General features: G+C 43.0%; 1 protein-coding gene across 4 annotated transcripts; it reads right to left on the bottom strand.

The window, feature by feature from the left end:
• Positions 1-23: 23 nt before the first annotated feature.
• usp7 (ubiquitin specific peptidase 7 (herpes virus-associated)) lies at positions 24-25909 on the bottom strand. 4 transcript variants are annotated; one of them, XM_069710049.1, is made up of 31 exons: positions 25393-25909; positions 21125-21229; positions 20363-20561; positions 18391-18529; positions 17950-18038; positions 17743-17851; positions 17087-17217; positions 16531-16585; positions 16371-16451; positions 15892-15982; positions 15542-15624; positions 14903-15012; positions 14005-14182; positions 12393-12537; positions 12074-12204; positions 11317-11451; positions 10723-10824; positions 9969-10074; positions 9385-9477; positions 9165-9232; positions 8819-8919; positions 8004-8157; positions 7534-7601; positions 6693-6801; positions 5809-5886; positions 5503-5603; positions 3496-3595; positions 3055-3174; positions 2900-2971; positions 2369-2459; positions 24-1106 (listed from the first exon to the last, which is right to left on the bottom strand). In XM_069710049.1, exons 1-31 carry the CDS (start codon positions 25478-25480, stop codon positions 1000-1002), a joined length of 3339 nt encoding a protein of 1112 aa, XP_069566150.1. In that variant the 5' UTR covers positions 25481-25909; the 3' UTR covers positions 24-999. The 4 variants fall into 4 exon arrangements, with proteins under 4 accessions (XP_069566150.1, XP_069566147.1, XP_069566148.1 ...); XM_069710046.1 differs by having other exon boundaries at positions 6693-6795; positions 25393-25577; XM_069710047.1 differs by lacking the exon at positions 25393-25909 and adding an exon at positions 24744-24884.
• Positions 25910-27996: the final 2087 nt, after the last annotated feature.

Here is a 27996-nt window from a genome sequence, read left to right as displayed (position 1 = left end):
AGATGAAATACAGACAAACCTCCTGATTTTTCCCCATTTATTTTTAAACAGATGCCGTTTTGCAGATTTTTTTTTTTTTCCATTTCATTATACAAGATCTGCAGAAGAGAGACAAAAAAAAAAAAAATTTAACTTCCTCCAACCAAACTAAGTGAGAAAGAACTGTGTAAACTTGGAAATACTGTTTTTTGTTGCACTATAGGATGGGAACAGAAATCAATAAGAACCTCATCAGGGCAACTACAGAGCCTCGGGGAGGATGATGCCAGCTCAAGTGGCCTCTTTGCCATTTTTCTGTCAGGTACTCCTCGCAAACATCCTTCCATCAAAACTCTGCACACAGCAGCATGACGCCTCATTAAACAACTCTTTATTTAAAAACAACCCCCCAAAAAATCTGAAGGAAAACAAGCTGGTGAGTGAGGTGGGAGAGGGGGGAAAAAAGCTAAGTCTAGAAGTTCATATATATATATTTATGTATATATATATATACTTATATTTATACTGTGTCCCAATTCCTCTCCTCTTCACTTCTTTTATCCTAAAATCCAATTTCTTTTCTCCTACTTCCAGACAGGCAACAAAAAGCAGGCAGTCAACAGGTAGAGAAGCCAGAAAAAAAAATTAGCCCCAAACGTGGAGGGAAACGGGGGGGGAGGGGAGGGGGGGAAACAGTCAGGAGGTGGTTGGTGCAGTTTATTTTGTGGTTGAAGAAAAAAATCCGTCAGCTGCAGCAAGATCCGTATGACTGAAGACGTGGTGCCGGTGTAGAGCTGTAGAGGTGTAGAGGTGTAGAGGTGTCCAGGCAGGGTGTTAAAAGTGATGAATACACACATACGAGCACACGCGCACACCCAAACGGTCTCTCTCTCTCGCTCGCTCGCTCGCACACACACACGGTTGGTTACAGTCTGTGGTTATGGTTTGTTAAAGTAGGTAGGGAGGAAGGCGGAGCAGGATGAGGAGGATGAGGAGGACAAAGAGGAAGGGCGGGCTGCTTTAGTTGTGGATCTTGATTGCTTTCTCCAGGTAGGTGTAGCGACCTCTCTTTGGAGCTTTGTTGAAATGATCCAACCCTAGCCAGGGGCGCGGGTGGGACATGTTACCTGTGGCGGAGATACGGCGAACACGTCATCAGACAGATTGACACCATCACGGAGGAATCATTGACACGACCGACATCACTAACGGCACAGAATAGGCTTCGACATCAAACGGTGTTTTACATCAACTGATCTCTCGGGTGTCGGCACGACATTCATTTTGAGCAAACGGTTTAAAAACGATCAAACGAGTCAAGCTTCACGGATTCTGACGACCTCTGTAACTACAGGCAAAACCAGGCACTCCCGGGTCAGGCTTCGTTCAAACGGACTTCAGCACGAACAAACGCAGTCGCCCGATTCATTTAAATCGGATCAGTAAAGCTAAACGGAAGAAGAAAAAAAAAAAAAACAGCTCAACTAGCTCAACGTTTGGCCGACCAGGAAGTAAACCATCAGACGAGGTGCAGCAGAGGTCAAACGGACTCCTCGTTCCACGCCGTTCCGGCTCTCCTTGCAGCTGCTGCGATTAAAGATGAAATCATTGCTGATCACATTGATGCCCGCGTTCTGCCATTTAAGAAGAATTCTAAATCAACGATTTTTAACTCACACTGGACTTCCTGGATTGAGCTCACGAACACCAGAGCAGCCTCCTGCACTTCCTCCTGCACTTCCTCCTGCACTTCCTCCTGCACTTCCTCCTGCAGAAGCGTTTGAAGCTTTCGGTACGACCGCCGGTTCAGTGGTGAGCTGAATGTCATTAAACTGAAGGTGACCGACGGCTTCAAACCTCTACGATGCAGCGACGGGTCGTGATTTTCCATTATTTGAGTTGTTATTAGAAAATTAAAAAGTCAAATAGTACATGTGACTATCATCCTTCCTTTTACCCGCTTAATGTTCCCGTCTTCCCGCCGGCTGGTGATAAAGTGTAACTACGGGCAGAAGGTGGCGGCGACGCGCCCGAACGCTGTCTGCCAACATTCAACAAGGTGAGAGAAGAAGAACAAGTCGCTAGTAGTCGAACGGCAGCCGACTCGTTCCCGGTGAACATTGAACAGTAATTTGACTTGAAGTGCCCACTGTTACCGCGGTGACCAGTGTCAGCAAGTCCCAAAGCGCTCAGAAGTTCCAAATCACACTTGTGGAGGATCGCTGGAGCCGCCGTGTGCCGATATCAGAAATACATTCAAGTTGAGTCACGTCTCCCAGGAGTGAAATCGAACCGTGACGGAAGGCTGATTGGTGCATAAACACTCGGGGAGTTTGTGCCATTAGCGGAGCGTCGGGAACAACAGAACAGCAGCAGAGGCAGTAAATACCTGGCTGTGGTTCAAAGTCCTTCAGGTTGACCTCATACTCGTCTTCAGTGATGTACTGATGTCGGCCCATCATCACAATCGCAAACTTGAACTGAGAAACACACGAACACTTAACAGTTAACGTAGAAGACGAGCTGTGTATACCACTGAAAGTTTTAATGATCAGGACGAGACCGGTAATATTATTATAAAACAAGTCCTTGTATTAATGGCAACATTAAGACTCGCTGACGTAATGATTTCATTCGTTGTACACGAGAACATCTCGTGTGGCTAAAAGCAGCGACTGTTGTTTACAAACTGAGAAACTGAGATCGTGTTTGGTTTGTTTTTACTGAATATCTGAAGGTAAACTAATGTTCACGATGAATTACTGCTCAGATAAATGCTGCACATTATTTTTTTTGCAATTCTATGTTCTTAAAAATCAGACATATTTGATTATTTTGTCAATAATATATTTATCGCAGAAATATTGTGGTATTATTTTGGAGCCATATCTCCACTAACAGTAAGCAAAGTGGGACGTACCTTCTCAAATTCTTTCTCCTGGATGTCCAGCATGGTCTGGATCCTCCTCATCACCTCCCGAAATGACTCACCCTGACGAGGAGGAAGGAAGGAAGTCAACAACCAGACGAATGCGTCACGTGAACTAGACTGTTTACAAACATATAAACACACACCTGTCTGATCTTGAGCAAGAACGGGATCCCAAAGGTGCCAAAGACTTCCTTGTGGAAGTGAGCGACGGGGATTAGCATTTCGCTGTCCTTGTCCAAGTCCACCTGGTCCAAAGGAATCTCCTGAATGACGGAAGCGGATGAGACAAGTGAGAGAGGCGAGATGGACCAAAGCACACTAACGTTCTCCAGCCAGAGGAGGTCAGGGCTTCAGCTCGGCGTTTAATCTGGAACAAGTGAGCCAGAATATCTTACGGCATTAATATTCCTACATATAACAGCAGGAGTATTACCGCCGAGGTGGCTGGTTGTGTCGACAGATTTGGACCATCTCAACAAACACAACAGTGTCAGTAGAGACGTGACTGAAGGAGGTAAAATAAACTCGAAAGGAAGGAGACACTGAAAACAGTCACACGGGGAACATCTCCCGAAAACACTTACCTCTATTCTGAAGGTGCGGCTGGCAGGAGGATTTAAACATTCTAGCAGCTCGTCCTCCTGATGAACCCCAATGATTTTATAGCTTACTATCTCTAACAGCCTGCAGAGGGACACAGAGAGGAAGGATTCATACGTCAGCACATTTTAAAACACTCATTTTCAGAGCATAAAATACACCAGAGATAACATAAGACTTAAACAACAAAAATAATAATCGGAGGCCAACAAAAAACAAAATCCAGCGCTTTTGCTTGCCTGAGATCTGAGTCCCTGAGAGCAGGTGAAATGCTGGAGCTGTCAGCATCCAGTCAAATTATCAAATTGAAAAAGAAAAAGAAAAAAGAAGCCCTTTCAAACAGGCATATTGCATTTTGTACATGATTAAAGTTAGATTAACTGTAAAATAACAAGATGGTTCCTGAATTCAGACCGACCAGACTGCATTCTCTGAACTGGTCCTGACCCCAGATACGCCGAGGAGGACAATGAAGGAAAAGGTTCTCATCTTTCCAGTTCAAAGCGTGAGCTGAACTCTGGATGGAGTTCAGTGAAAAACTACATGGAGGGAGTGACTTCAAATACAAGAGATGATCAAAACGTTCAGAGACGGCACCTGCAGGCAAGAGCGCAGCACGGTGACGTGCACGGAGCCGGGGGAACCTTTGTGACTCAAGGATCGACCACTGCTACGTACTCAATTGCCATTTGAACGTGGACGTGAAACCTGAGCAGAGAACGCACGTCAAATTTGGCGTCAAATTTTTGGGGAACAGAGAGAAGTCACTGGGAGTCAAATCCAGTAAGTAACAGAGATCGTTATCACTGGTGTTAGAGTGTAATGTGTTACTCCTGCCAGAAGGTGGCAGTAATCCACCTAAAAGTTGTATTCCAATCGGCATTAAACAACATGAGGAGAAGAAGAACAGGTAAAACCGTCACTGTGCAAACAGCAGAAACCTGCAACGACGACGACTGCAGCCGTCACAAAGTTCTGATTCAAAACATAATTGACGATGAGCTTCCAGACCATCAGTCGACAACAGTCACGCACAGTCAGCAGAGGGAAGCATCTCCAAGATGAAACTAAAGATGTGCTTCTCATTGGATGTGTCCGTGGTGAGGACTTCAGAAGTCGGATGGCATTTGTTGGATAGATAGATACTTTATTAATCCCACAAGGGGAAACTTTTTTCACCACAGCAGCATTATCCATACAGGAAAAGCAATAAAACAACAGAGTAAAAAATATTAAATATAAAAATTGCACAATATACATATAATAAAATCAAAGAATATTAAATTAAATGAAACTAAACTACTATTTGTTAATCCTGAGTTGATGCGAGTGGGCTCATCATCATGTTGGAGAACCAACGTGTGAGACAGAGCGTTTCCCCTCCGACGCCTACGAATGTTAATGTGACACTCGGTGTTTCCCCTCCCACCCTGGGGGACAAATCTACGGTGCGCAACCCTGCAGATGTCAAATACGACTTCTTTCTCACCACTCTGATTGGACAGCTCACCTCCGCAGTGCTTTTGGTATCATTTTGAGGAACACTGTAAACTTATGTCCAGAACACATAGGACGCTAACAGACAAACAACTAGTCACCTAAATTACCATAACAAAAAACCTCCCAGGCACAAAGCGACGAACACCTGGGACGCCAGCCAACATACCTGAAGAGCAACTGACACAAAAGCACATTCAACCGGTTCCAACGTCCGAGTTGCTGTCTTGCAAACATCACTGAGATGTTTAGGTAATGTCTGAACTGGTGAATTGACAACTGTGCTGACATCCAAACACCAGGCACGTGCAACAACACCAGAAATAGCTTCTTCCACCAACATCCTCTTTGGTCTGCCATGATGTCTGTTTGCTTTAAGTTCAACCACCACTGGATGGAGACTGAAACTAGCTGACAACGTTGCGCTGCTTAATCTAATGCTTCGACAGGTATTTCAGTCATATTTCGGTCACGCACACTGGGAGGATAGATACCTGAGCTTCTCGGAGCCTTTTTCAGACAGCTCCACTACCTTTTTACATTCTTCCAAAAGGTCCCGCACGCAGCCATGCTTGTCGGGGTAGAGGGTGATCTCCTGCAACAAACACACACAGTTCATGTGTCGGCTCAAATCACACAAACATCTCACTGAGTATGTGGACACTTGTGAAATATTCCATTTTGTGTGAGAGCGGCATGCTCAAAGCGTGTGTGTGTGTGTGTGTGTGTGTGTGTGTGTGTGTGTGTGTGTGTGTGTGTGTGTGTGTGTGTGTGTGTGTGTGTGTGTGTGTGTGTGTTACCTCCTCTCTGAACTGGCTGTTGAGCCATATGGACTTAAAACTCCTCCTGTTCTCAAAGTCTGTTATCTTCATCTTTAACTGAGGACACACGAAAGAGAGAGCAAAATAAGAATAGCTTTGAAAGCTTTTGGCTCTGCAGACGTCGTCATTGGTCACATTAAATATGTCCTCAAAATACATATCTCATAATTCAACCTAAATCACACAAAACAAAAAGCATTTTTAACAGAGGGGAAATCTTCTGAATTTGCATTTATAAGTAGAGCTACAAACAGTTGCTTAAACTATCACTGAGGTTGAACTGTTGTATTCAGAAAATCACATTATGATTAAAGAAAAAAAACCAGTAACTTTTCTGGACGTTTGTCTTTTTCTGACCTTAACTGATAGCTGTAAGCTAGCTTACGTTTGATTAGCTTATCTGGGATCAGACTGAGCCACATTACTATGAGCAGTTTGCCAGGCACTAGATGATTCAGGAACATCTACCACGTCAGCGTTTGACAAACTAAATACAGTCTGTCCATGTCAGGTATGGTTTACTGCAGACAAAGACTGCAACCATTTGTCTGCTAAACTTTCAGGAAGGCAGAGAGCTGTTGTAGTTATGATGATTATTCGTTTTTTTTTTATATCAGATGTCATTCTAGCATTTTATCAAATATCTCAGAGAAGAATGAACTGATCCAAAGAGAAAAACAATTGAATGCTACAATAAAAACAACTGAATGAAATAAAGCTAAGCAACAACAAAGAGTAAAAAACAAAACAAATTAAGAAACAGGACCTGCTTGAAACATGTTCCCTTCTTGGCCGACAGCAGCTGTTTTATTCAACCCGTCGTAGAAACCTCAACAAGAATAAAGTGGGCAGCCCGTTCCTACCTGCTGGTAGTAGAGTTTTTTGGGCTGCCGAGGCTTGAAGAATTGCAGCAGGTCCCGCAGTGTTCCCTCATAGTTGTGTCTGAGAGGATTCCCTGGACCGTCCCTGTACCTGGCCACCACACCACCAGGCAGGGGGGGAGGACAACCAAGGGGCGGACAGAGGGATGGGAGGAGAGGCGGAACAGAAGGAGGGGGGGGGGGGGAGAAGTGGAGGAGGAGAGAACACAGGGAGGTGGACAAGGAGAGAAAAGGAGGAGAGGGAGGTGAACAGCAGGGTAAGGAAATTTGGAGAGGCGCAGAGGCAAAGAAGAGAGGAGGGGGAGAGAGAGGGAGAGAGAGAGAGGGACAAGAGGGAGGAGTGAGAGGAAAACAACAAAGACAGGTGGGGGGGGACAGGTTACGCAACATTTCTACTGACAACTGCAAGTGATCAAATCAAAGGCAAACATGACGAGTCGTGAGAACGAGAGCGCGGTACGTAAACGTGCACTCCGCATTTCTACATGTTAGGAAAGACGACAACAACAATCATTTGAAAATAAAATAAAAATTCAACCTTGAAACAACAAAGTAGGGAAAATTCTTCTGCTATTTAAATAATAAATGATAGTCATCTTCCTTGTATTTCATTTACAGCTTCTGATACCCCAGTTTTATATTAAAAACGGACTATAAATCCCATATTTATTTCCTTCCTTGACATATAGTGAGAACAACAGCTAAAAATGATGCTTAATATTTGCATTATTAGTATTACTACATTCACACAGCGTTCACGTGTGCGTGTGTGTGTGTGTGTGTGTGTGTACGCGCGTGTGTGTGGATGAGACAAGCCTCCTACCCCTGTGACTTGAAGAACTGCAGCAGCATGGGATCTGTGTTCAACCTCTGCGCTACTGTCTTGGCCACCTGACAGACAGACAACACAAACATTACAAGGTGTACGACGGCCGGCCTGTCACATCTCATCTGTCACTGAAATGCGAACAGCCACAAAAAGCATAGAACATTTATAATGCACGAAGCTGAGAACTTGGGAGGTTTAAGGATCTTTTTACAGATGCTATCTTCCGATATAACATCAGCGCCAAATATCCCAATTTCTTTGAGCAACAACTCTCTGGACATTTTACTGTCAGGGTTTAAGATCAGTTCACATAAATTAAAACGAAAGAATAATTTCCAAAATATTAACCCAATACGCTAATGCTTTCCTTTCACCTGGGCTGGTGCAAACACATGAAATGATTCCTTTTTGTTTTCTTTCCTTAAACTTCAAATATTCATTGAAAGGGCCTCAACTGATCGTACCTGAAAATAGTTCATGCGGTTGGAGAGCGTGACCACGAAGCCGGGGTCGTTGTGGATGGTCTTGTCACAGAAAATGACATCCACCCGGTGGTAGAGATCCCGGAAATAGTCCTTGGCTGTCGGCAGCTCACTGCTGTCATTCTCTGGGTCGTCCCTGCGCGGTTGGAGGAAGGTAGGAAATATAACTTGAGTTAGAGAATGTGCAGTGTTGACAGGAGAGGGCAGAAGAAGACAATGTGAAGGAAGAGTAGAGGTAGATGTGACAAAGGCAAAAGGAAGGACAGGTGGTACGATGAAGAAAGGACAGGTGAAGGACAGAGAGCAGGACAGAAGTAGGTTGGGAGACAAATTAAGCAGCAGGTATGAAGCATCCGAGTGGCACAGAAAATATTCAAAGCTAATTGTTCTTTAACTGAACTGAGCACATGATCTTCCGCCAACAACCCCCCAAACAGAACAAAATATATCAATGGATTCTGTGATAAACTGAAATCGTATAAAGGCATGTTATGTTCCTGATAGTATGTTATATTAAGGACATTTAAGATGGCCGGTCAGTATAACGGGTATAAATAGCTCAAACAGAGATTGCTGTCATCTCATGAGAAGTGTCCTCTTCTATGAAATGCATTTCATTTACAAACCACAGAAGATACAAGGAAAACATCAGAGCAGCTGTTACCATTGGAAACATCACCTAAGGCTGCTATAAATGAGTATGTCTTCCTTTCACTCCAAACAGAAACATACAGCACCTAAACAATAGACCTCACACTTTCTGATCCAAAGAGTGGAATACACAAAGAAAAACCTACTTCTGGAAGACAATGATGTCCCCGTCCATGAGCTCGTCCAGGGCCTTGTCCAGAGAGACATCATAGTCCTGTATCCGCTCTGTTAGATTGGGCTTTACTTCCTGTGACACACAAAGCATCAAGAGGAATGTAGTCAAACATGTCTGCTAATTGAACGAGAGCATTCGGTGAAGGACGAGTAAACACTGAGGTGTGAGGAGAAAGAGAGATGCTGCATGTGACAGTGTGAACGTGTGCACGAGAGAGTTTGACAGACGACGGCCGTGTGCCAGATAGAAGAGCTTCAGACTGAGTGTGTGTGAAGGAGCACGTGAGGACAAAGACGAGTGCCGCATAAATAGATCACCTCATAGAGGATAAGGCTAGTTTCCTGCTGAAACCCTGCTCGCTCACACATGACTGGCAGCAGGTCTCCTGGTTTCGGGGAGAAAAGAACAACAGAGACATCCCGATTAATCTTTACATTCGAAGCATTTTTACTGATGAAGTTTATCCTGTTTAAACACACGTTCGTCTACTTACAGGGTGTTAGGCCTAAAACAGACATGAGAGTATCCGTCACTTACTTATTTTGCAGGATATAGGTGTGTAGATATGTCCACAATAATTTAAGCTTCTGGTTTTGGGGTCATACATCTTCAAGAACAACATGACATCATCTATAAAAAGATTGAAAGAAAATCACTAAAGATACAGCAGGTATCTTAAAGAAGTGGCAGCTTGGTGAAGAGAAGAAAACTAACTTGGTCTGACAAAGAGAGGGGAGGACAGCATGTCTGGAAAACAGCCTAAATTAACACAAGTATTGTTAAAAAATATAATACTAAATACACTAAAAAGTCCATTTTGTGGGGCTATGACAACTTAAATCACAACTTAAAACAACTATTACATTATATTAATTGGTCTGACTCTTCACACTTTGGGGAAAAAACCAGTCATCATAACCTGTAAAGCAGCATTTTCTTCTATTTCACGTAGCACTATGCCTTTGCCAACACAAACTAAAAGCAACTAACTAACTAGATTCAGAGACTTTGACACCTTAAAAACAAGTTTTCTACATAAAATACTGTTTAAGAAGTAAAGTAACAAAAACCACTGCTGAGACTGACATCAAACTGGACGAGGAATGACGTTCACAACTTACGGTCTTTGTCAAACTTGGGTAACGTGGCCCCGCTGGCTGCCATCTCCGGATCCACGGTCTCCAGAAATATTGTCCAGGGGTTCTCGTTGTCACTTAAGTCGATCATCTGAAACACAAACATGCACAAGCTTTTAATAAAATAAATAAATAAATAAATAATTAAAAAAAAGTTTTCCACTGATACTAACATCTCTGAGTTGGTGTTAAAACACAGCCATTTTCCGAGAGTTGTTATGTATGTATTCATGAGCACAAACACAAATACGTTAAGGGACGGTGCCAACAATTATAAGTGACACTGAATTGACGGATTACTTGTGGACCATTTTTCCGATGGCTGATGCATTATGAGGAGATAAATGCACGAGTCCTCGTAGGGAGGACTCCCTTCTAGAAACAATCCTGCTCCTGTTGCTGCATTTATCTTTACATTATTGTTTTGTTGCAGTGGCAACTTTATTAAATATTTCAATGTAGGCAATTTCATTTCTGCTTACAGTAAAAAAACATTTTGGATTGCATCTTAAATAGATTGAAAATGCTAAATGGACATGCATTCCGTTTCTGCATTTCTGAAGCTTTGTGTTGCATTTTAAGTCCTTTACATCACCAAGTGTCACGAGACAAAACTGCCAGCTCTCACATTTCAGCTTCATCCTGTTTGAGATCACTTAAATTGAACAGAACCTGTCCTGGACACACGATAACAGCATGTCAGAGTAAGACATCAACACCCTGAAACACAAACACCTACCGACTTGTTGCACTCAGCCTCGTAGTCGAGCATGGCGGGTCGCTTGGTTCCGTTGCTACGGGCCTGCATGGGCCACAGCCTCATCTGGTCCTGTGGGAAACCCTGCAGCACATCAATAAGTGAGTTTCTTACAGTTTAAAAAAAAATTAAAAATCTCAGCTTCAGTTTGTGATTAAAAGCCACAAAAAGCAGAACCATGATGATAAAAACAAACCAAGCAAGAGTGTTTAAGACTTTCAAACTATTGTATTTATTTCCCAATTGCCAAGCTGCCATAGTATACACTTCTCCCCTCGTTGTTAATCAGTGAGAGGGAGGGAGAATTAGAGGGAATGTGTGTTTGTTGACTACATGTGGCAGGCAAACAGGAAAGACAGCAAGCCTTCTCTTTCAGATAGAGGTGTGACTCTGTGTGAAGACAGTTTCCTTCAGCATAAATCAAGTCTTGCCTAATGTTGACATGTTGAACCTATATTCTGTTTACTTTTCAACAGTTTTAAGCAGCAAACATGAATCAGTGTACCGACACTACAGCTGAATTAGTCTGGTGCCCGCTGTGGTAACACGACATCTACACAGTCTTGAGTCTCTCACCATGGTCTGGGAGAGGTTCTGGACAAACTCCTGCAGCGTGGAGCTCTTCAGGACCTTGAAAACCGTGTACTTCACTTTCTCCTCGTCGTACATGTCGTTGCCCTGATGACCGCAGAACTGGTCCTCTGTCACCATCTGTCCAGAGGAGGAAGATGAGCAAGCTTAGTGAGTCACAGTTAAACTGGACAAAGAACCAAAACACAGAAAGAGAGAATATAAAGCTTCATCTGCACCAACTGTCCAAAGTGTCGGCTACAACTAACCAGTTCACTATTGCTGGTGGCTTACAGGAAATATGGCATTGGGGTTTCACATAATCTCATTCTAATATTTAAATTATACTCTTATCTCTTCGCAGCACAGTAATGAGAGAAATTAGCCTCCATGCTGACTTCTTTGACCCAGTAATAAAGTCAGTGCAGAAAACGTCTATGAACAAGTCGTGTCCTCCCAATCACTCGCTGCTCTTCTCCATCTCAGCCACACTGAGACAAACCTGGGTGAAGACTCCTACGGATCTGCCAGCTGCTTATATGTTGTTCTACGTCTGGCAAAACAACAGTTCACTCTGGCGTTTCATATTTAAAAACACAACTAAAACAACATACTTTGCGAGGCTTCCTCTTAATGTTGATGCTGCTTATGTGAAATATTTTGAGAAAAATATTCACCATGATAGATTATAAATCCAAATATTTGTATTCAAGGCAACACATGAATCCCAATTCTATTAAAAAGGTTAAAAGTGCTTCCCTACCTGGACCTGCATGTAGAGGTGAGCCTCTTGGCGCTCCTTCCTCTTCTGTGCCTCCACCCTCTTCTCCTCCTGCAGACGCTCCACCAGCTGCTGGGGGATGTCCACGTCAGTCATTGGCTGGAGCACCTCACCTGGGATACACCAAGCGGTACAAATGAGAACCATATGCCAAAGAGAGTGTAACATTTATGCTTAATACTGTCATTAAGATATTAAAGAGGAATGAAATGTTCCGACCTCCCTTATATATGTCGAATACAATGTCTATTTGTACTTTTATATTGGGGAGAGAGCGAGAAGGAGGAAGTATGTTACTTACTCAGCTTGGACTCACGGATGTACACCAACATGTAAGCGTTGGTGCAGTGGCGGACTGAGAGGTCGTCATCATGTCCACCGTAGTTGTGTTCTATGGCCTCCTCCTTGGTGCACCGTGACACTACGTCATCATCGAACTTACACCACTGCAGAGGGAGACGGAAGGATACGTGGAAGAGGGAAGGTGGTGGTGGGGTCAGAGGGAAGGTGGTGGTGGTGGTGGTGGGGTCAGAGGGAAGGTGGTGGTGGGGTCAGAGGCAGAGATGAGGGAGCCAGAGAGAGGAGCAGATGGGAGAATAGAGGGATGGCTCACCAAGAATGGAGAGGGAAGAAAAAGAGAAAACCAGAAAGCACTTAAGATAACCGTTTCAACTTCTTCAAATATTTTCAATCAACCCCAATTGCAAATGAATGAAGCTAAAATTCTAGGAAAACCTGCCCTGATTACTTCTTGTTATAATAAACCTATTGTCCCCTTCACAAACAGATTACGAGCACAGGAGTGATCAACCAGCTGAACCGTCTACAAAATAAACAAAACATGCATTAATGTGTGCATTTGAGAGGAGGAGTTTTAGCGCCGTGTTCCAAATGGCGTACTTACGTCCTCACATTCACTATTTTGAGTGCATTTATTGTGTGTGTGTGAAACAGAGGGCACAAACACACGGCCATTTCTGAGTCAAATAATTAAAGCCGGCAGATACGTTGGCAGGTGATGCATTCAAGCGCTACAGTCATTTCTGGTAAGTGCAGTACGGCCGTGTGCAATTTGAGACAACACGACCCCGTCGAGTTCAAAGTACTCCGGTAAGTAAGACTCCTAACATGTAAGAGCACTCGGTGCTAGTGTACAAACAGAATCATGTCATTTGGAGCAGCGGAGATGAGTGGGAGTCGCTTTTCTGACATAACACTTCTGGACTCACACTGGACTTGTGTCAGTGCCACATCCGTTTATTCATCCTAATTCATAGCTAACGAAACACTGGTTTTGAAACATCCTTTCTTTTGACATTAGGTGGTCCCCTGCCTGTCTCTCAGGAATCTTGTCAACTATGAAGCGTCTATTCTGTGAAACTGAGTGGGTAGCGCCACTGGGTTTTTAACGTCTTTGTATATTTTTGGAACATCTTGTGACTAAAGAACTGGCAGGTATCTATTTTGTAACTTGAATCTTGATTTATGCAGCTGTAGTTAGATATTTCCAAAAGCTGATACTTTCTGAAGAGCCATGATTTTGGTTGTTATCTTTAAGAGCGTCATAACATCTCTATAAATAGTTAAGCATTTCATTTTGTGTGGGTAAAAAGCCTTATAATCAAATATACTATACAACTATAACCAATTCTATTAAAGGTAATGATTTAAGTACATTGTGATGTTTGTTGTCTATAGTAGTCAGTCCAGTGCAGAAGTCCCCCATCTCAAATGACTGCTAATGAAGACGGTGTTCATGCAAGGCTTTACTTCATCCAAAATACAAACTTGTTGTGTTTTTTTTTATAATTCTATCTAATAGTGTACAAAACCCCTTAAATGTATGAATCAATCCTGCCAAACCCCACAAACACAAAATTTTGGTGAAAGGTGCATAAAAAAATTGTTCTCACTATTGGTTCCTTGACACTCACTTTGCCGTCTCCTTTTGGATTGAGATAGACGACATAGTGACCGCCATGGTTGTCCCCGCTGTGCACCAGCACGGCATGGAGGATGTAGTTGGCCGGGTCCTTGGAGTCTGGCTTCTGAAGGAACTCATCCAGAGGTAACTGATCTGGAAACTCAAACCTAGAGAGGAGGAGAAGGAGAAGCAGTGAGGATGGATGGGTGGATGGAGTAAAAGGGAGATTTGTGGGGGACATGTGAGAAGATGGAGAGATGACAGCAGATAATACAGGAACGGAATGCAGAAATAAAGACCACAAAATGATGTTTAAAAATAAATAGGATTGAAAGCCAGTTTAAGCTCAAGTATGATTCAAGTTCAACTGCCATTCCACATCCATACAAAACCCTGAGGGGGCCAGGTGCCTGTGGCAGCATCATGAGGATGACTCAGAGCCCACTGAGATGCAGGGAAATTATCTTTTCTAGATGGCTCTGTGTGTGTGCGTGTGCGTGCGTGTCTTTTGAAAGCGTCACGTTATTCTGCTGGATTGTTAAAACACTATTAGCTCCCACAAAGCATTGCACAGAACGACAGGTTCCTAACGGGAACAATCTCAGTGACTTCCTGTCTCCCCGTCTCAGAGCAGCAGATCAGGGCATGCTGTTCACAGAGTGACGGCTCAAGTGACATTTTTCTGGAAGTTTATTGCTCCTGCAGGCTGTGGTAATATGGACCAGACCTTCTCTGAGTTTACATCCAGGCACCAGCCACTGACGCATTGTGTGACGGGGAAGAATCTCCTTTTGACGGGGCAGTGTTTGGGTTGTAAAGTAATAAATGAAATAAAGAATGAATGTGTGTAGACAGTGGGAGGGTGAGGTCTGGTGCGTTTGCTTTACCTGTCATTGATCTTAATGTTTTGGTCAGTTTGTGGGTCATACATGAATCTCATCAGCTGCAGATGAAGGATTGGAGGGAAGGTAAGGAACTTGACTCCCTTTTCTGCTTCCTACAGTGCAAACATAAACACATCAGGCATCTGGTCAGGACATCCCGCTGACATTCATTCTCCAACCAAGAATGCTTTTTGCTTTAAGCCACTCATTTCAACCAGATTGTTGATGCAATTTTTAAAGCTTAAATTTCACTGTAGCCACATATTTCTCTATTGCACCTCCTTTTCTTCAATGTTAACAGGAGGCAGGTAACAAGCATCAGGATCTTATTTTATAATCCATGTAGCTTGGACAAAATATTGGAATAAAGGCATTAAATAAAATGAGGATCGAAAGCTTTTCCATCTTTTCCACCGGGTTATTTGGACACACCAAATCTCTTCACGACTATCAGTGAAAAGTGTTCTCCATTTTCAGATTTACATTGAGTCCTGCTGTATCAGATGAGGAAGATTGAGCAACAAATATTAAGTTTACATTAGCTTTAATACCAATTACAATATAGCAACAAAATTAAAACATAAGCACTAAATCTAAGCAAACTAAAATAAATATCAAACATAAATAATGACGACATCTCACCTGAAGGCCGTGCTCTCCTGCGTCGTATTTATTGTCTCCATCTAACTGTTCAGTTGCAACATAATCTTTGAATGACTCAAAGACTGGAAACAAGCAGGGAACATAGATGAGGTCAAGAAAACACCAATACTGATAACAAACACATCCAACTAGAGGTCTAAATACTGATGCTTTGCAGTAAGTTCTTTTATTTAACACTTAAACGTCGATAACTAACAGGAAAAGGGAAATAAAATAAGTGTGGGGAGTTAGTTTAAGCCAATATATAAAAACAAAAGTACAACTTTTACACAGCACCAATGTTTCACTGCTGAGTAAAATCGATAGATTGTGTCGTCGTTGCTACTCACTGTTCTTCTTTCCTTTTATGCTCAGCTGGATGTCATAGTAGTCCTCTATCCGCTCAGACCGGTAGTCCACATGCTTACACTGGATATATGACTGGACAGTAGCACACACAGAGACACACAGGGGTCAGACTGCATGATACAACAGGCGAGTCAGAAATATTCATTCTCAGAGGGTCACGTCTTGATTTAACCTCCTTCTATTCTTAAACTGACATTGTTCCAGGCTACATCCTGCGTTAGCCTCCTTCATGTCACTGTGTTCACAGCATGTACAGCATGATGTACACGCAGTACGCACACATGACTGAGCAGAAGTGTGTCAAACCTACTTCCAACAAATTAGCAGCATAAGTCACCCTAAAAAGAGCCATGTCTTTTTGAACATTAATTAAATGTGGTATTTTATGATTAATATATAAAATATTACTATATCTAACAATTCAAGTCGGACAGGATAAGGAACATCAGAGAAAACCTACCACCATCTTTCCTCTGAAAAGCTTGGGGATGGTTCCCTCAACACATGTGCCTTTCATTTTGTTCTCCACATTGTCCAGAAGCTGGAAGACACACATGCACAGTGTCAGTAATAAATCAGCATGCAATCACATTTCATTAAGAGTCTATGAGGAAACTCACCACTCTGCACAGCTCCTGCACGTCATGTTGCATGAAGCTATCTAATGTTTCCCACCTTCACACAAAGAGACAGACACAGTGAAGCAGTTAGAGACAATCAGCACAGATCAGGCAAAAAATGATTCAATTACATTTTACACAGTCTTAATGCATTGGCTTTGCAAACATTAAAATCTTGCAGCAATAATGGCAGCGGAGATCACAGCCGCAAACCACATCGCCACACTCACAGGTAACATCCAACAAGTCACAGTAAAACAACCACACTCCACAAAATCTGTTTACTTTATGAAATCCGATTCAGTGTCAGCTGACATATCAAGTTGAATACAAAAAGACATAATAGTTCAAATTCAGCAGATATCGCACTTTAACCCGCATTTCTTCAATGTTCTAAACAGGAAAGAGGGCTCCAGTTCTACCATTGAGCCAAAACAGTAGATACTAGTTTCACTATTCATTCTAGCCTCCATCGTTCTTATGACAAAAGACAGTTCAATAACAGGACAGGTCAATATTGTTTGGTCAATAACAAACAAAAAAAAGCCAAAACTACCCAAAGGACTTGGTGAGTTTCTTGGTGCCAACGGGTTTGTCGCTGTGTTGCAGCTCGTAGAAAACCCTCTGCAGTGCCAGGGGGACGCTCTTGGACGAGTCATCTCCTTCTGTGGGCATCATGTACACCGCCTGGGATGAAGAGAGCAGTCATGAGGATTTACACCACATCTATGAGAGGAAAATGCTCTCAGAATGAAGTTAGTTTATCACCATTTTGCGAGGACATTTCCTAAATTCAAACTGTTCTTCTGATGACAAAACCCACATTTTCAGAGGTGTTATTGGAAAAGCGTAGAAAACAGAGATCTTGGTATGTTAAAAGTTCTTAAAGAACCTGGAGGATTGTGGTAGAAATGCTACAAGATGAACTAGCAGCAGATGTTGTACAACATTAGAAAACAAAGCATGTATTTATAGTCAAAGGGAAAAAAAGCAGCAACCCTTTGCAGAAGTGAATACCACACCAGCAGGTTGCATATTTTACTTCACATTTGTACCTATATCAGATTATCGTTATCTCTGCATCTCTCTACATATGAACAGCACATGGAAACCTGGTCATCTAAAGCCAATGCATTCAGCCAACAAGGAAAACCAACACTTTACACAAAGAAAACTCTCATGACAGACAAACATGCAAAGATAAGACGTTACCCGTCGTAGCTGGTTGGTGAAGAAGAGTGTCTGTAACAGGCTGTTCATGTAGCAGGTCGCTCCCTGGTTCTTTAGTCCAACGTAGCCTGTGTGTTTCTTGGAGTCCCAGCTGGTTACAGAGAAAGCTCATGTTAGAGAAATACGTCTAAATGTAAAACTGAGACCACTGCAGAGAGGAGGAACACACAAAAAAAAAAGACAACGTACGCCACTCCATGTGGAGCATCTGCCTGGACGTAGACTTCAAATGTGACTTTGTCATCATCAACGAAGCCCCTCTCTGGATCGGTCACATCCTGAAACACAACATCATCAAAACAGTTGTTACCTGTACAAAAGGTCCAAACGGGCAGTGAACAAAAATGTATTATGTTGCATAAAAATAAAACAACCCTGTCAAACCCGCCCTGTTTTATTAATACAATCAACAAATGTATAAAAACATATATAACACGACAGACTCGTTTTTGACCGTGTGTCTTCCAGTCTCGACAACAACAACAAAAAAAATCCAGTTTTTCTTGAATGGTTCTTGTCCCACCACAAAACAACATTTTGCTGTTGATATTGATAAGTTCACCCATTTTTTTTTTTTATTATTATTTTTTTACAGCCCGACAGTAATTCCTGACAAGTGTCTGTACTTACACTCCAGGACATGAAGTTGGAGAAGCCCCAATCATTCTCCTTGTGGAAGAACAGGTGACTGATCCTGCGGCTGAACGACTTCTCGTCGTCTTTGTAGTTGATGATCTTCAGCATGGCCTGCGCGTGGCAAGACCATGAGCTGAAACAGCAAAACCACCATATTTAAAATACTAGAAATATTGAAGGATTTCTTACCCCTGGGAAAGCAGACACATGAAGAACTGCTCTTCCTTGAGGGGGTAAAAGATCTAATGATGTGAACTTTGATGCAGATCTAGATTCTGATTGAACACTTTTAGCACATTGAGAAGATTGAATGGGCTACAACAAATGCGAGTTAACGACACGATTCATTGGAGCTAGAATTTAGCACAAAACCAACAACCTGTATAAAACCATGATCTACATAAGCTGATCCACATTCGCTTCCACTTCTGTTCCCAAAAAAACATGAAAGAATGGAAGGGAACAAGAAGAGGGTGAAGCCTCAAAAGCTCATTTTACTTCCTTTTTTTCATTTAATTTTTCTTGGTTGAGGTTTCTTATTGACCAAAATATCTCTGAGGTATTAAAAAGGCACTTTTACTTCACTAGAAGATCAGGTCATCAGGATCACTGTCATTAATGAAACCAAAGGAACAAATGTTGCCTCAAATTGATGCAAAGTAAAAAAAATTAATTCAGACACACAAAATAACTGACTGCACAAGTCTGCACACCATTTAACATAACACCGAAATCATCAACAGAGCAGCCAAGTATCTTTATAAGTGCATCATTAACTGGCTGGAGATTGCCCGTGTGTAATCGCGCTATGACAACTGCCATGTGTAATGAAGGATCCAAAAGCTTCTGAAACAATTGGACAAAGTTACTGTGAAATACCAGTCAGAGGAAGGAAAAGTTTTACTGAATTGAGTACAGTAATGTCAACCATTCAAACAAAAGAACCTCCAACGAACAGCCTGTCAGGTGTCCATTTGTAAAGGACACCAGTCAGAGAAGACAGCGAGGGGCTCGTGGCAAAGGAGGACAGGGCGTCATGGTTAAGATAACTAAAGCACTTGTGTCTCACTTGTCACAGCAGAGAAAGAGACCGTTGGAAAAGCTAACATCTGAGATCTGGGCCACTGTTTGCCAGAAGGCATGTGGGGAGACTAAAACATACTGGAAGAAGGTCTGATTTGAACAAAGTTGGGTTTTCTTCCCACCATACGACGATGATGTAATCAAGACACCCAACAGAAATGCACAAGTGCCCCCATGGTGCAGCATCACGGTTGGGGGATGCGTCGCTGTATGACAAGCGGGATGATGCAGCTAGAAAATGAATTTCAACATGAACTAATTGAAAAGGCCAACTTTTTTTTGAAATTGCGTGTTCAAAATGTATACACAAACAGGGTTGTTTCATTATCCCGGGTTGGCCAATAGTGGCACTGTGCCAAACTGTGATCGCATGCGTGTCCAACGCAACCTCACGGCACGGGATAGCTGTGCTGAGCTGCACGTCTGCCAACCACAGCCATCCCGTCCCGTCCCGTCCCTACCGCTGTCCAAAGCACTTTAACTGTGCTGGACACTAGAGAAAAATAATAGTCACTTCAGACCTGCATTAGGTTACTGCTGATATAAAATGAATATTTCCTGCCATTGCTGCTTCACACTAAATGCTTTCAACTGACAAACCTGTAGGAGGTGATTATTGTGAAGACATTAGAGGAAATATAATGCGTTTATCACAGCCACACGAGCAGCAACCGCTACTTCTTTCCGTGCAGTGGGAAACCACTTGCAGCAAGCCAGCGCAGCTCAACTGATTGCAGCTGTTTGCAGCATGGCGCAGCACAACTATCCACCCTCTAGTGGAGAAACCCTGAATGGGTCATTTAAAGAAGCAAATTCTGTGAGAGCATATTTTTGCTACTAACAGTTTTTATCATGTACTCCCAAATCCCTCAAAGATACATACGTGGAGTCTGACTCTGCATTACACTGCAGGAAGAAGCCCACGCTCTTCTGGTGTGGCCGGTCGGGGTAGAAGCGCGGCATCACCATTATCTTCCAGGGAAGGTTCCGGACGAAGCAGGACGGGCTCAGCACCGACTCGCTCAGGCGGCTGAAGCGCTCCACCACAAATCGGAAAGTAGCTTCTGACCGCCAACTGGTGTCTGTGGAGGGGAAAGGGGTAAAACACGAGGGGTGAGAAAAGGTTTCCTCCCTCAACTTAACTGACAGGACCTGGTACTTTACGAGACATTCAGTTCAGTATGAATATTCTGTTCGGTCCGCCGTGTGATCCAAACAACAGAACTCTCCTTCTGCCGATGCGCTCGCACTTTTTTTCAATGTTGACAAAAAGTGAGAAAGGCAGCATTACAACTCTACAGCTGAACTTCACTGTTGTCTTTCATTGTTAATTTAAATTAAGATTACCAAGTACAAAGGTCAGAGTCTTATGATTGAGTATTGCTAACATTTGTGCTTATTTTTGTTATTTGTTTTTCTTATTGACAAGGTGAAAGCATTTGAGTGCTTTAACTGTTACAGTAAGGGTTATGGCCAATTAGACACTTTTGAATGTTAGTTCATGCATTTCTGTCTTCTCTGCTGTACCAAAAACGCATTAAAGCCATGACCCCAAAATCAAGATACATACCAAAACGTGATATTAGTTTAAATTTCTTTCACTGTACATGCCAACGTGTTTTGTATAAGTACACATTGTGCTCACCATCCTCCATGTCTTCCTCTGTATTGTTGTGTCCATCTGCCATGGCCACGTTACCATTGATCACTGGGTTGGCCGGGATTCTTGGAGGGTCGTCTGTGTCTCCAGCTACAGAGAGAGAAACCGTTATGATGAGGCTGTATGGACTTGCAGTGTTGTTGCATTGGTACCTGGGTAGAGACGTCAGATTTCAGCAGTTCAGAAACGTGGGGTGAAACATGATAAAGACCAATAACTCATAGCTTCAAGAGCTAATAAAAGTTCACACAAGGTTTGCTCTCACTTTTTATTCATGGCAATTCATATTTACCTTGTTATCATCCAGCAACAACAATAACCGTTTAAAACTAAAAGTTGTACCTATGATGGATAATATGACATTATTTTCTTACTACTGTGAAACTATTTGATTTCAAGACAATGTGAATAGAAAATTTAAAACATTTTAAACTATTGTTTTCTTGCAATGTTTTTGCTACTGTTCCATCTTTTGGTTGATGATGGAAATGATCCTTCCCTTTCCTTTTTCTACTCTTTCCGGGGAAAACCCTGCGGAGATGGCATGACAAGTCTTCTTTCCCACTTGACGTGTGTGACAGAGTGGGGGCAACAAAAAGAGAGTGTGTTTGTGTGCACACGGAACAAAGACCATGCAACACAACAGCAGGCTGGGTAATTATGGACACAATGCAGCATTAAGCTGCAAGTCATCGTTCAAAGAAAACACACACGCTCAGAGGACAACAATTATCCCAGCCGAATGAGACAGCTCGATGCACAGCCTAATCTATCCAAACACACTGATGACAGAATCGGAGGAGCTTTGAGTCGACTCCAAGGAGCGAGTGAAATCTGCCTAGATCCTGTGATGATGACAATGACGCTACAAAAGCCAGACTTGAGAGTACCGGCGGCATTGACATGAACACAGGCATGTCATTAAACGTGTTGCTGTGTCAGTCCACCCCTCAAGACTCTGTTTCATGTCTTCCTCCGAGCTTACAGACTCACTAGTGTGAGTTGTGCGTGTGTGTTCCCAGGTAACGTTACTGACGGAGTCCTCCAGCAGACTGACCTCGTTTCCCCAAGTGGATTACACCGTGGTAATGGCGTCTGTCAGTCAACTCCGTAAAGACCTATTGTCCCACTCCCACTGTATCAAGTCTATCCTGAGACCTTTGAGAAGTATACAGAAATGGATCCGCACCAGGCCGAGCTATATGTAGGATTATATTTTGGATTAAAGAGTAGAACTGTGGAATGTAAAGGGGAAAATCAAAAGCATCTCGATAAAGTGATTTATTATTTATAAATGTGTCCAAAACCCACCACAGTAATTCATCTGAATGTGTGTTATGGTTGCATTACAACAGTAATCTTTCATAACCAGCATTATCACATCTTTTCATTCAATTGAGAAGTTGCAAAAATGCAATCTAATCTTCCCTAATCTTTTAAAGTCCACAGATTGTGGACTAAATTTAGAAAATAAAAGTTGTTTCAAGCATCATGCTAAATTTTCATCTATGAAACAACTTTGTGCTGAGCAAACAGAAAAACAACTCCAGATGTGTGTTTAACCCACATCAACAAGGTTATAAGAGCACAGCTGATCCTGTCACAATGACTTGGCACTAAGAGGCTAGAATACAATTTGGTGCATCAGCACATGCTCTGATGTATTCCTCTACTTTCAGAACACAGACCGACAGAGTAAAGGCACCCCAAAACAATATGGAGCACAAATAATATTACTGAATAAAATCCTGACTTAAAAACTGTCGATGATACCAAGCTGATCTTACAATTTATTTGTCCTTTTACAAAAAGCTTTATAACAAAGGCATCTTGAAAAACAGCAATATATTCTACCAATAGAGTCAGAAAATCTAGACTGACCGAGTGGCAGCAGCAGCCTGGCATCCTAGTTAAATCCAGATAAAATGACTGAGATATGCAGTGCAGGTGGTAGCTGAAGCCCACCTAAACTGTGGAGCCTTATACCATAAAGGAAAAGCAGTGTGTGTTGCTATGAGCAGTCAGAAAAAGCGAGCGGCTTATTATGTCAACTTGTTTTCACTGTCCTTGTAAGGCTGCAGTGCACTGAGGGAGAGCCAAAGAAAGGTGAAACAGCAACTGAAGGGGTCCAGTAAATGCACCTGCTAATAGTGAGGCAATTGTTCAAATAAATGTCTGAAAAATGCCAATTAGGCAGGTTCTTCAATTCTTATACTTTATAATTGAAAGGGGTGATCTCTATATTGTGTGCTGATGAATAAAAAAGCAACAGTGTGGAAGAGAGCAGATAATGAAGTCGCTTGGAATAAATGACGCAGTGAAGCTGAGGGCTCCCACGAGCCTGTGCTCGGTTTAAAGTTGACATCAGTGATAATCTAATAAAAATGCTGGTAGTGCGGATGTTCCGTGTCTAAAATGCTCGGTCCATGCTTAAATGGATGGGACCCCCCTCCCGCCCGCTTCAAATCAAACTAACAAAAACACAGATCATTAAAAATGGCGAGCTCCATGCCTTTTGGTCTTCCATACAATGAAGCAGCAAATCCCCGCGCTGCCTCTGTGCGGGCCTGGCTCACCTCAACACTGCAGCGGCCGCCGCACGGGTTTTTTTTTTTTTTTTTTTTTTTTTTTTTTTTTTAACACAAAACACCGCCTCACGTCAAACTAAACAAACGGCAGAATAAAAGCACGTACGGTCGTCACGTTTGTCCTCGTTTCTAACACGGACGGATAAACACGTTTTCACACGGGCGGTCATGAGAATCACAATTGACGCAGCTGCGTTCCCGTTAGCTTCCTTTAGCCACAGACTCATCCGTAGGCCCTTTCATTAGCCACGTTTAGCCGGGACCCCGTGTAACCGAGCTTTAACGGGCTTTCGGAAACAACGCCGGGAGAGGACGATATCGCCTCGAGGTCAAGCGCGGCCGTACCGTTGTGGAGGATTTAGAGGCAATTGAAACGAAAATAAAAATCAAAATACCGAGGCGGACGTCCGAGGCCCTGAAACACGACCGATAGCTAAAATCGAACGATGCAAAATACGAGCCGCCATTTTGGAACGCCACACACCCCCTCCGTGAGCGTTAGCTCGGCGGCTAACTAGCATGCTAGCAAGCGAATGAACGTAACCGGGCGGGTCTCTGAGCTAATTGAGTAGCGTACAATTAGCTGCCCCGCTAGCGATGTCCCTTGCGTTTTTTTTTGTTGTTTTTTTTTTTTACAAGCGTAATGATCACATTAGGGGGGGGGGTGTGGGGAGGAGGGAGGGAATAAAAAATAAATAAAAACAGATACTCTTTCGTATTAACCTGTCAAAATGTACAAACTGCGACTTGCAAGGACCCGATTTTTTTCAGATTTTGTCGCCGGCGTTCAAACGAAATCTGCGGCTGCCCGCATTGAACGTCCACGATGCTAACGCACCATCTTTTAGAGATCGGCGTTACATATCGATGCGTTATTAGTTAAAAAATAATAATAATAATAAAAACAACAACTACTGTCCCTTTTTTTTTTTTCCTTCACGGACTCGTGAACTTTGAGGAAGAACATAAACACCGATAACTGTTCTATTCAACCCGAAGCAGAGAGATTAATTTACCTGGCAGCAGCGGATCCATGTTTAATGGCGAGACTTTAACAACCGCGCTGTTTACAAACATTTATGTTTCACCGACGATCCGCGGGTCGGTCACTCTTCCTTTTCAGTCTTCATGTTGGATTCTTGATCGGCGACGATGATTTTTTTTTTGATTTTTTTTAAAAAAATGTATTTAATTTATTTGTTTTGTTTTTTTTTCGGGTCGAACTGCAGCTTTGATAACTTGTCACGGGAGAAGTTAACGGTTCATTTAGAAACACAAACCGCCCGTCGGAATGAATGATGGCTGCTCTCTTTAACAAGTGCGGGGATTTGAGCGGGTTACGTGCAAAGCGATGAAATAGCGCAAGCAACACGAAGAGGAATACTACTACTAATAATAATAATAATAAATAAATAAATAAATAAATAAAAAGAGCTCCCGTGTGCTTATAACGCAAAATGAGGTCAGCTCCACACAAGTATGCTGCAACGGACGCACCATCAGCAAAAAAAAAAAAAAAATGCAACCGGCTATCCAGCTAGCTTCGGGCCTTCGTGTTTACTGTACTGAACCGAGCGCACATATTAAAACATGTCGGTGCAGCTGTCGACTCGTGACACACATTTCATATCAAGTCTGCTCGTCCTTTTCGCGTCCATTACTTACGTTCCATCTCCATGTCCTCCGGTTCGCTGAGCTGCTGCTCGCCGGCTTTCTGTTGCTGCTGCTGCTGCGTGTGGTGGTGGTGGTTCATGTTGGCAGCTGTTGTTGTTGTGGTGGTGGAGGTGGTGGTGGTGGTGGTGCGGTGCTCCCTGCTCTCTCGGTTACCCTCGACCTTGTCCAGGGTCGGCTCGGCGGGGAACCGGGTTCTGGACTGCTGCTGGTGAGGTGTGGTGGGATGCGGAGGTGGGCTGGACAGGTCGAGCCTCGGCGGCCGGGCCTGCTCGTTTGCGACCTCGGCCTTGTCCGCTGTCAGCGCCGGGGAGCGAGGAGGGGAGGTCGGCGGGGGAGCGGGTAGAGAAACGCGGACGTATTTGCTCGCTATTCGCCCAATCTCGGCGCCTTTGGTGGGTGCGAGTCGCTTGGCTTGACGACGGGGGTTGGGATGGAAGGACTGGGGGGGGGGGAGAGAGGGGGAAGGGGGGGAGAGTGGGCTCCGGAGAGGGAGGCCCGCTGAAATTAGCTAAATCAATCCGGCTTTACCCCGGGAAATGTGGGGCAATACGAGAGCACTCGCAAGCACGACTTTGCACCGTGGAGGAACAAAAAAAAAAAAAATACCCCGTTTAAAGCTCGCGTTGAGCTACCTGACACTCGGCAGCCGAATAGTGATAACAATGAAAACAAAGGCTCATTTGCTAGACACACATTCAACAACTTTGCCTGCGGTATCCCCAGTCCGTGTGCTCCTCCGATTGTCCCTCGTCTGGGGGAGAGCGGAGGAACAAGCTATCCATTCAAACCACTTTCCACGACGGAAGAGCAACTAATGTTCACGTTAATTCACAAGTTCACGGAGACGAGAGTTGCCGCGGTCCGACATAAACCAATTTTTGTTTTTTTTGTTTGTTTGGTTTTTTTTTGCCCCCCAAACCGCCCCTTTTAACACGATAAACGACAAAACGCGGTGCCTCGTTGCATTTCCAGCTAACCTCTGGTTTCTTGTGAGAAATGCGCCTGGTCACACGCAACGTTAGCCCGAGCTGTGCGGCTCTCAGCCCGCTCCTCCCGTGCTCCGTGATGTGTTGGGTCTGAGGTAAATCTCAAAATGGCGGTCGCGCTCCTCTTCTGAAATGTCACATCCGCATGGAGATCCAAACACGGGCCCATCCCCGGCCAGGTTCACATCATGGACCGGGCGTGTGCGTCGGACAAATACAAAAAAAAAAAAAAAATACAAGTGCCAACAACAATTATTACTAGAATGGAAATTACACGAATGGCAGCGGCTGGCTCGGCATCCCCGGTGACTGCGTTGCAATGGGCCCGTTGATTTATCACGAGTGAACGGGAACAAAGTGCCGAAATAAGTAAATAGGTTCATTTAGATAATTCCACCAGTAAGATCTCACACTTTTTATTGAGTAAACTGACTAAAAAAAAAATGTTTTTACTGAACAGTTACCGAACAGCTGTTATGCCAGAACATTAAAATGATGTATATAAAAACAGGCTTCAGTATTGCATTTGCAGAACGAGTTACTGTTGTTGGCTAAATAAAAAGATCAAAACCTATCAGGCTATATTCAAGGGCCCTTTGCCAAACGGGTGGTATTCATGGTATTTTAAGTAAACCTTACATGCAGGATATTTCAACTTTTTGACATTTCTTTTCTTTCTTTCTTTCATTTTTTATTTATTTATTTATTTTACATTGTGCTACAACGTTTTAATATGCTTATTACTTTCTCTGCCTTGCAGTCAGACCTGTAAAGTCTCATCTGTGTGTGGCTGGCCTTTATTTTTGCACATATATTCAACTTTCAAACTTTTCTTTGTTGTATTTACAAATAATTTGATTTGTAATGCCCTTTACTTTTATTCAATATCAGTGTGATAATCATCGTCGTGCTCTTCACTTTCGTCTGTTAATTAAAAAAGGTTTCCAGCAGCCTGCTTGTCCAAATCAGTGTCTTTCTCCTGTGGTATCACAACAATGACTGTATTACTGCAAAAATAATTGTGTAAAGCATTCTGGGATAATTTACAGAAAACTGGAATTACAAAACTACGGCATAGGTAGGGTACTTTGGATGCCATATTCACAACCAACCTGCAACCTCTGTTCTTTAACACCATTTTGACTTGGCCTACTTTACAGAAAGACTGTCAATTTAAGTTAAATGAGTAAAGGCTATAAAAAACAATTTGGACAGTGTCATATTTATGAGAAATGCACTGACGCTTTTAAGGTTTTGCCATATGTATTATTAATGAATCGCCTACTACATCAAAAAAATAGTGTAAACTGTATATCAATATAGCTATATGTTATATCTATGGAAAAATAAAAGAGCATAATTTAGCACACAGTAGGCCTAACTTAACGCACTGGTAATGCGTATTCTCGTATCACAAGGCATTATTGTGAATCCACTCATACATTATTATTCCTTTATCAGGGCAGAGCCCATTATGTTACTGACACAGCTTGTGGCCCATGTCTGCATTGCTGGAACCAGAGGGGCCGCGTTTGAAGGTCTAAAGCAGACAAGCCTTCAGATTTTGATGAAACGGCACCATCCCGTGGTCAGAAACTATAATACATCC

This window comes from Brachyistius frenatus, unplaced genomic scaffold (genome assembly GCF_029030835.1).
Source record: "Brachyistius frenatus isolate BFR_SWC_R1_liver_20210118 unplaced genomic scaffold, ASM2903083v1 Contig_88, whole genome shotgun sequence".
Lineage (NCBI taxonomy): Eukaryota > Metazoa > Chordata > Actinopteri > Embiotocidae > Brachyistius > Brachyistius frenatus.
Note: the sequence above shows the minus strand (reverse complement) of the source record. Positions and strands in the feature narration are given on the sequence as shown.

Bases quoted from the DNA above. Each gene is read 5' to 3' on its own strand.
- usp7 (XM_069710049.1), bottom strand. From the start codon at position 25,480: ATGAACCACCACCACCACACGCAGCAGCAGCAGCAACAGAAAGCCGGC. The intron at 15,625-15,891 runs GTGAGTAGCAAC...GCTTGTTTCCAG, and splicing joins CATAAAAGGAAAGAAGAACA to TCTTTGAGTCATTCAAAGAT. The intron at 8,158-8,818 runs GTAGGTTTTTCT...CCAACCGCGCAG, and splicing joins GACATCATTGTCTTCCAGAA to GGACGACCCAGAGAATGACA.